General features: G+C 39.7%; 1 protein-coding gene across 1 annotated transcript in view; it reads right to left on the reverse strand.

The window, feature by feature from the left end:
• Positions 1-4,305: 4,305 nt before the first annotated feature.
• LOC103809696 (transient receptor potential cation channel subfamily M member 3-like) overlaps positions 4,306-9,918 on the reverse strand; it is a gene marked incomplete at both ends in the record, with an annotated part of 27,086 nt that continues 21,473 nt past the window's right edge. Inside the window, 3 exons of the mRNA XM_009082550.1 lie at positions 4,306-4,473; positions 6,961-7,189; positions 8,003-8,292. Coding sequence (XP_009080798.1) covers positions 4,306-4,473; positions 6,961-7,189; positions 8,003-8,292 — 687 coding nt within the window. The remainder of the gene's footprint in view (positions 4,474-6,960; positions 7,190-8,002; positions 8,293-9,918) is intronic.

A 9,918-nucleotide genomic window follows, 5' to 3' on the forward strand; every position in this document is an offset into this window, starting at 1 on the left:
CCATGAGTCATGCAAGCTAAGCCCAACAGCAGCTCAACCTCATTGTAAAGGACACTACAGTTGCATCATTTTAGCCGGAGGGGAGTGATATGTGCATAGGTTTTACATGGAGATTTTTCTATTCAGGGTATTTTGTTGCTGTGACAGATTTTATGTAATTGAGGATGTCTGGTGACAGGGAACCAGGACAGGTTTGGGCTGTGCATTTTTGCATTAATATATGTTAATTACCCTATACTATATTTATGTGTTTTGTAATTAAATAACAGGAATATCAGTTCTGCTAGAATGACTATAGACTCTTTCAATTTTATCCTGAGTGAAATATACATGCAATATAGACACCCCTTATCACACAGAACTGGTGTGGAAATGGTACATAGCTGCATAGATATACTGTGCCTCTCTCTGCACAGCCTGTTGTATCCTACATTATGTATGAAAGTGCTACCTCCTTAGTAGCTGTTCTAGAGTTACCTTTCTGTGCCCTGAAATACTGGTAGAAAGAAGTGTTAACGCCTTTGATTTACAGATGCATAAAATTGGATTTTACATGTGCTTGGTGGTTCTTCAAGATGAATACAGAGGAGCAGCACTAAAGTACAGGAGCTAAGTCATCTGGCTGCTGAGCAGGTAAAGGAGACAGACAGTGCCAGAGCAGTTGTGTGGTTGTGATATGGGTGGGTTCCAAAACTCTAGGAGAAGAAGGGAAATTTCTCCCTATATGGAGGGCGATTCTGCCTCGTGGCCACCAGCAGCGTCCCCCACCTCTGTTTTCCAGATGAGCTGAAGGAGTGTCTTGCGACTCGCATGTGAGATGCTGTGAGAGTTGTCTTCCACTGGGAAGGGTGAGTTGGACACCCTTGAGTTGCGACTAGGACATTACTCTTCAGCCTTTCCTATGTTAAGAACTGTATTTTTAGAATATATATTTTTTGTTAATTTTTGCTATGGAGAAAAGGCTAAATATGTATACTACGGATGTAGTAATGTGATCCCAGTGGCCAACAGAATTAGCTTTGCTGCTGCTGTAAAGTCCTAATTCAGATTCTTAGTGATGCCCATGGAAGTCCAAACTTCTTACTTATTGTGGAAAATAAGAACAAAATGAGCAAAACAACAACTGAAACATCTTCTAAAGGGCTTAGATGAGTTATTCTGTGTTCTGAAATAAGATCATTTACTGGGGAACTCTAATACTGAAACAATAAAGCACTGAATAGGGTTAAGTATGCTCCTAGTTATCACTTCCAGAATCAGAGTTATTTTATGGGAGGGTAGTCTGACCTAAAAAGTCAGCAATTAAGGTCCTGTTTAGGACATTGTACAAATAGAAAACCTCCCTGGCCTTTAGACTTTTGCGCCTTTCTACTCCTCTGTATCTAATATTCAGGATTAATGACTGGCAGTTCCATACACAAATTTTGGTAAATTTCTTGGTGCTGAGGAACATTGCTGAGAGCAGTATTCAAGTGTGTTTTTGTGAGTAGCTGCTGAAAGGAAAGTCTGTTGCATAGCACCTAGATGTTAAAGAAATGTAGGCCTAGCACTCTCATATATCTGTTATAAAGGTAAATGCAGGGGTGACTAACAAATACTTCACAATGAATAAACACAACAACTTCATAGTATGTCCATATGTTCAGCTACCCACTAGACCCTTTGAGAGGGGCATAAAGCAAATACATACTTGCATGCTGATGCACCCATGTGGAGACTCACTTCACTGTTCCTGTAGTCTGTGTGATCATATTATTCTATTCAAATGAGGTCTAAAATAGTGCAAAAATCACTGGGGCCCTGTACCTCATACACTCTGCACAAGTGCAGTCCAGAAACTGCCTCTTTCTCCTACCTTTAGTCACCTGGGCTTAGCAGTGAAGAACACACAAGACTTTGTAAGAAATCAATGAACAGACCTTAACCAGATATGATCTCTTTAACTTCATCTCAGCAGATAGAATATGGGCGTAATATGATAGGAATACAGAGATTTCAAAAGTATTCATTGGGAATTATTAGAAAGAGAGTTATGCAGATTGTTTTGATCATACATTATTTGTCAGAAATGAGCTTTTGAGAACACTAAAATGGTTCATCATCTCTATTTGTTCGAGCTTAAAAATGAACCAAGCTCAGAAACCCAAACCATGGAAAAATATCAAAAATATTTTAAACAATAATTTGCCAGTTAAGTAAAAGCATAAAAGAAAAACTGTATTAATCGCACAAAAATATTTTTTTTGTTTGTCCTGAAAATAAAAAATGTGCAGAAAAATATTCAGGTCATTCTGAATACAACAGTGGTAAGCTATGGTTAGGCTAAGTGACTGATCTACTGAGCCAGAGCTCAGCAATGAATTAAACATTTGTGATAATATAGCAGTCAATTATTAATTTTAATGAATAAGGTAACCTTAATATACTAGGGGATACTGTGGCTAGAGGGAAACTTTACAAAGGCACTTCCCAAACAGTGTCGCAGCCATCAGTGAAGAAGAAAACTGACCTAACTTATGCCAGACAATTTGACTACAGCTGGAGCAACACAAAACTTCAGTCTAAAATATTTTCTTATATTTAAAATGTGTCAGGTGACTAAATGTAACTGGTTGTGGCATCTAACCACAAACATGCAAAGATCTGTTTGCTAGCAATTCATCTCTCCCCACCACTGAAGGGCACCTGAGTGAAGAAGCTGTGTTAGAAGTTCTACAGAAATGTATAGATTATATGCAGTGGTGTACCAAATACATTGTTTCTAAACTTGCTGGACTCCACAGGAACAGTTCTTATTTCATAGAAAAGCCTGTAAGGGTCTGAAACTTCATTAGCATGATGCACCGAATTTGAAGGAGTTAAGGGCAGAGTCAATGACAGGAAAGAGCACTAGGACTGTCAGCACATGGAAGGGAGAAGGAAGGGAACATTTAAGATTCATCTGGAACAGCAGATCCAGTGCAGACATCACTTCCTTGCAGCAGGAGTCAGAAGGGAAAAACAAAACAGTATTGTAGACAAGAAACCAGGAACTGGGATAACTCCAGAAAGATGGAAAGACTTCTTCCCCAAATTTATCCCCACTGCCAAGAAAAAGGCAGCTTCCAAAGTGCTTATTTGATTTGAATAGAGACTTCGTAAGTGGATCAGAAGCCAGGGATAGTAAATTGTAATCACAAGCTCATGAGCAGAGAATGCCCCATTGCTGCTATTCTGGCTTCTGGTCCTTCCCCACAGCTAGGTTCTTGCCTGCAAATGGGTCCTGTAGGTAGGTCTTGTGGGCTGCTCCTTCGGCTTGCCTGCATATTGGGTTCTGTAGGCAGGTCCTTCTGCCTGCCTGCAGTCTGGGTCCTGTGGGTAGCTTCTGCTGTTTGCCTGTGGGAAACAGTCTGGTTTTTGTTGTTTTGGTTTTTTTGGCTTTTTTTTTTTTTTATTAACCAGGCAAATCCCTTTTACTTCTATCCTGACCTTCCCCAGCCAGGGTTGAAAGACACCACAATCACACCCAAACAGAGCAAACTAAACTAAGGCAGATCTGATAGAATGTGTGACAATTACCCAAACTGATAAAGTGTCAAACAAGTCCAAAAACAAGCAACTGGAAGCAGACGATGTATAGTTTTCAGAGCTTTAGCTGTTTTATTGTCTTTGTGGGGCAAATATTTCCTCTAAGGCTATGTAACTGATACAGACAAGCCCCTCCTTACATAATTCTGCTGAGCTGCAAAAGTTGAGCTGTCTGGCTGCTTGGTAATGTCTTCAGTAGATTAAAAACTGGATATGTGTGTGTGTGTGAGAGGCAATAACCACAAATACAAAAGGAATTTTGAAAAAAGTTTTCATAATTTTCTGGCCTGTTTGCACACTTACTTATTCTGTAATGAAGTTAACTAAACAAACAAAAAAAGTAAATCTCTACCTTCTATGAATCTTTGGGCATTCCCAGCCAAAGGAATACAGCGAGCTCCTTTTCCACCACAGAGGACCACTCATCTATCATGACTGAGTGCTTCTGAAATCTTGTTCATTTATTTCAGACGTGGCATCAAATTGAGTCAAAATATGCGGATGTTACGCCACAACATGATGCTTCGACATCACTGTGCACTGCTGCAACATTGAGACAAAATGATGCCAATTTGTGGCAAATGATGCCAATGTGTGGTCCCATGGAGGAGAGGGGAGTGTGAAGAGTGGTATCCTACTGTCTCCTAAATTTAGCTGTCAGACAGTCTGGAATGCCTACAGTGGTATGAATAAAAAAATTGACTATGCTGACGCTTACAATTTATTGTCAGCACTTACAGTCAGTTCCATGTCTTCCTCATCTTTTTCTTTCACTGGCTTCTCTGGCTCCTCTGGCTCCTTTTCTTGAAGATGGATCTCACTGGCCTGGGACATGTAGGGCATATCATCTTTGTTCTTGAACTCCAAGCTGAGGATTGAAGGAGGAAGTAGAATTCCTAGAATTACCTAAAGCAATAATAATGATAATAATAATAATCATCACAGAAAACAGATTGCAGTCATAATGGTTTCTTAGTATCAAATGGAACAACTCCCTCAGGACATTTAGGAAAAGAAAGATATGTGTGTATGTGAGTTTCTATGACAATAGTGTATTTTTCTTTTGGGGTAATGTTATTAGAGTAGTGAAGAAAAGCATGTAGCTTCTATTAATGTTGCTGTGAATGCTCTTGAATATTTTTTCTGTTTGTTCATCAGATGTGCATTGCTACATGTCAAAACATATTTACAAAATATTATGAGGTGAATGATATGTGGGATCATGTGGATGTTCAGACCTCAGATATAAAATTTCTGCATCTTGCATAATAGAAAATACCAATGTAAATGACACACAAGCAATATTAATTTCTAGATAGAGGGTTAATAGGTTTCAGGCTCTCTGTGCCCATGCTTAATGTACACAGGTAATCAAAGTCTAAGTGTGTGTATCTGAGGAGATAAGGCATAGCCAGCAACAGCAAATGCTGGTGTGCTTAGGTATTGTGTCCACTTATATTTTGCTTTAGTAATCAGGCAGCTATGTAAAGATCATGTTAATGCCAACTATTTTTTTCCTGCCTTCCTTCTCTTATGTTGTGGGAGCATAAAACCCACTAGAATAACCTTGTGTGGATATATAAGTAATGAACAGTGCTTAGTAGAAATCATTAGTAGAACTGAATAGATATCATAATAATAGAAGTAGCCTGTCTGTATTCACAAGCACAGGAACTTTTCCTGGTCACACTGTAACCTCGTGGAAAATGGTTTTGTTATAAATGTCTCTAAATGGCACTGAAACCAGATAGTTTGCTTGTTAGCAGGGCAGGGAGGGTGACTGCTGTGCTCTTTGTACTGACAGACAGCCTGAGTGTTGTTGAAACCATTCAAAGCATACAATTAGGAGCAGTTAGCATCTATGAATGCTGTTCCCAGAGTCAGGACAGCCGATCACCAGGCTTCCTACACTACTCCTGCACTCAGCTTGTTGCAAAAGGGTGTGTCCAGGAAGAGGAAGTTATAGCCAGACCTGCCTTCACAGAGAGGCTATTTTTAAGAACATGCAGGATTAACAATTGCCTCTACCCCTCCCGTTGGTGCTATACACCCCCCGGCAAACAAAAACAATTACATTTGGTCTTCCTACCATTTGTCAGTTGTGACAGGAGAAAATTGTTCATGGGAAATACACTATAACTCATGCTTGCAAATGTATTTCTTTGCCATGCTGACTGTTGCTCATGTACCTTGTAGCCTACTATAGCTTTAAACAGGCCCTGCTAATGAGCTTCAGTGAAATAAAACACAGACTAGAAACTGAGTAAAAGATCCTCGTGAAGCCCTGACACTCCAGGAAAGGAAACAGAGCCTGTTACCTTCAGATATTCATTACAAAAGAAACGGGTATTTTGTGGCTTAAAAGGTGCATGCTGAAAAGGGGAATGCATATAGTGAAAAACAAGTTGTTGCACTGTTATCTGCAAAGCCAAACAGTGAACAAAGCAGCTGTCCTGAATGGCAATGGGCCTGTGAGCTAAGTCAGAAAATATGTAGTAAAAATGCCTCCAAATCTGAGAATGTTTTCTGTCTCTAGCAGAACATATATGCACAGGTCCTCCAGGGGGATGATGAGAATGCTATCAGCCACTTGTTCTCATTCTTCACTGTCACTCCAGACCCAGTATAATAGTGATACATATACTCATAAGCATTCTTGCCATTACTGAGGATAGCAAAACAACTAAGCAATTATCATTTTTCATACACACAGTTAGTGCAGGAGAGAGAATCCCTTCACTGAAAATATTTCTCAGAGATCTGGGAAGAAGATGCAATTCCTGGTTATGTTCTAATGGATGAGTACTTTGGTGAAGGTGAAACGTATCAACCAATGGACACAAATTCCTCTCCCAGAATTCACCCTGCCCTCTTAGTAGTTTTGCCAACTGTGGAAGTCAAACTTAAAAAATGGATGATCCTCTAGATCCTCTAAGGTAGCTCCTTCAGGTCAGTCATTATGAAGACTGGCAAAGGATTACAAAAAATTTGTGCTGCTTGCTTTGGCCTGTTTTGGGAAAGGTCAGTACCTTTCACTAGCGGTTAGTTCACCTACACGTCCTTTCTTATTTAGCTCTAAAACCCTTAGTTAACTCCTCAAGTATACAAGCAGGGTGACATACTAACCTCCTGGTTCAATTCTTTTTCTGATAACTGATGCCAGAAGGGGCTTTGAGAAAGAGAATGAAAAAACTAAGTATGGTGCTTTGAACTTAGGTTTGTGATAATCCTGCCACTGAAAAACTGAACACAGAAAGAATATACTCTGCTTAATATCACTGCAAATAAGCACCTGAAATACAGTTGAGACAGTCACCACTGATTTGTTGTGAGGTCCTCTCACCTTCTATTAGAACCCTTCAGATGTTAATTTCGTTTTAAAACAGCACTGACCTTTAGGCCAGAATTTTTGCGCATCCGCAGACGACCCATCCACATGTCTGTGAGCAGCATTTGGCTGCAAGTGTGAGCAATGAAATCCCTGTGCTTGGCTGCCACTGCAAGCTGCAGGCACGTGGCGTTGCTCCAGTTCTTCAACTCATAGGTCAGCAGTTTCATTGCCAGTTGCTCATCCTGCTTGTACGACTGGTCCAACAGCTCTACCGCCAACTGGCCGAAGTCCCTGCAACAGAGGGATATCCGTTCATTCCTGTTAGCCCACATAGCCTGCTGCCGAAAACACCTCTGCAACTGACAGCTGCTGCAAGGGGAGCACCACCTTCCATCACACAAATTGTCATGAGGACTGTACACATGAAAATCCACATTTTCAAATGGCAGTGCCTAATGTCAGGCATATAAATAAGTGCACTGACTTAGCAGTGATGAGCACTCACACCTACCAGTTGTCTGCTCCCACCTCCCTGACATTTTCTAGCTGAAATCCTCTGGTAATCTGCAGCTTAAAGGATTGCTTCTGTGCTGTTTGCCCACACCTTCATGGTCAAGACTCCTGGAAAAAGGAGTGTCCAATACTTTTTTTAAATTCTCTGCCTCTGACTTTTAACATCAGGAAATATTCTTATGGAATATAGTATGTTGCCTTGCACACCTAAGCATGAGCTTTGCCCAGATAGTATGTTCATAAGGATTACAGCAACTGCTCTGTTTGGTAGGAACAGTGTCTTGAAAAAGCACAGAGAATTGTTGCAGCCTGACTTTTGAGGCCTCAGGGTGAACATAGAAACAATATAGATATTTCATTTCCTTCTTGACACTTTCTCATTTCAGAAGTTGTACTGCTAGCAACTTTGCTATTCTGGCAGATTATTTAAAGGCCATTTAGATTTTCTCTAAAGGCACTGCATTTTCCCTAAAACTTAGAAATGAAAGCAAGATACAGATAAGAAAACTTTAGACAGTTCAGCACCTCTTTTCCTTCATCTTTTTTCTTTTCTTCCCCCTCTTAGGAAAGTGTACACGAAAGGAAATTCACCTGGAATTATGGTTCAGCTCTTGGGATATGTCATCCACCATGTCGTTTTCTGATGCTTCATGGGCCATGGCTTTGCAGAGCTTACAGGCCACCAGTGCTTTAGCCATAGCTTCTTCCCCATGCTGCCAAAAGAAGAGGGCCATCTTCTGACGTTTCATCAGCACAGCCCACACCATCAACTCATGGAATGGAAAGGGAAAGTGATTGATCTCAGGGTCATCCATATCAATATCAATTTCTTCTTCTTTTTTCTTTGCTGTTTTCCTCCCTCGTCGCAAAGGGACATCATCCTGTGAGAATAGTAGAGAATTTTTTTTACCAGTGAAGGAACTGAATCAATTTACACAGTTAACTGAAGTCAGTACCTGAGATGTCAAACACATTTTCTGCAGGCCAGCCCCTTCATCTTTTTTTGAACAAAATATTTAACAGAAGTAAATGATGGAAAAAGTATTGGTGCATGTGCTGTAATGAAGAAGTCAGCAACCCCATACATAAACACAGGGGAAAAGTGCCTTGGACTGTTGCTCTGAATTGTTCTTTCTCCCAAATAACACAGAGCACAATCACAGAATATCCAGAACCATTTTGGAAAAGTCACTATTAAAATAAAGCTAAGAGTTCCCTCCAAATATAACATCTGCTGTAATGCATCTGCCTCATTTCACCTCCCGAAAGTACATGCCAGGGAATGCCCTGGTCTGCTGAAGACTCCCGCCCTGCTTATTATTCTTGTGCTTTCTCTCTTTATCTTCTTAAAAGGAGAGTAATCTCCCTTCAATCCTATTCTGCTACTGTATCCTGTTGCATTAAATAAACAAACAAGAAAACACCACTATCTCCTTGAAGAATCAGGGTAGCCAAAATGCCACCAAAACTAATGTAACTTTGGCCTGTGTAGAGATTTCTGCATCATTCTATGCGTGTTTCATTTCTCCGAACATGTTTTGAAGTTATATAACTATCTGACTGAAATTCTGCTTGGCAGAGCCCTCTTTTACCTTGTGCATTAAATAAACAAACAAGAAAACACCACTATCTCCTTGAAGAATCAGGGTAGCCAAAATGCCACCAAAACTAATGTAACTTTGGCCTGTGTAGAGATTTCTGCATCATTCTATGCGTGTTTCATTTCTCCGAACATGTTTTGAAGTTATATAACTATCTGACTGAAATTCTGCTTGGCAGAGCCCTCTTTTACCTTGTCTTGTTACCTTTGTGTAAACAAGTTATCTGGATGAAAAATACAATTCATGCGTTCATTACAGTGAATGTAAACATTATTTTGATATAACATATATTTGTCAAAGCAGGAAAAGACATTAAGATTTATCATATGTTGCGTACCTCCATACCCAAGAGTTTCAGGGCTTTAGGCTGTAGAAAATAAGTTAGAAAAATGTTATTTCTCCTAGAAGAGTGATTAAAAATTGCAACTATATGTGTATACATATCTACATATGTACACATGCATGTAATGTGATATATAATATAGAATATAATGTAGATAATATATATGTAATGCAATGTAATAGACTAAAATATGCATACATACAACAATCAAATTATTACACATATATAGATATTTCAAGCTTGAGTTTGACCATATTTCACAAAAAAACAACAGAAGACATACATTTGGATTCAAATACAAATTACATCTGGTTAGGGGCTCTTCTAGTGGGTGAAAGATACGAATTGCTCATTAGGCATGAATGGATTTCTCTGGAGCACATCAGTGTTTTGGCCATTGCCCTGGCACACTTCTATTGACTGTTGTGGAGTTGCTCTGTGTGTTGGTTCAGTATCTGTGAGATCCCTACTAAAATGCCTTTCTTGGAGTGACTTGGGGAGGGAAGTCTCTTCCAGCAGCTGCTAATACTGTCTTCTCTTTCAAACATGAAGAATGAAAGTGT

This window comes from Acanthisitta chloris, unplaced genomic scaffold, assembly GCF_000695815.1.
Source record: "Acanthisitta chloris isolate BGI_N310 unplaced genomic scaffold, ASM69581v1 scaffold16379, whole genome shotgun sequence".
NCBI lineage: Eukaryota > Metazoa > Chordata > Aves > Passeriformes > Acanthisittidae > Acanthisitta > Acanthisitta chloris.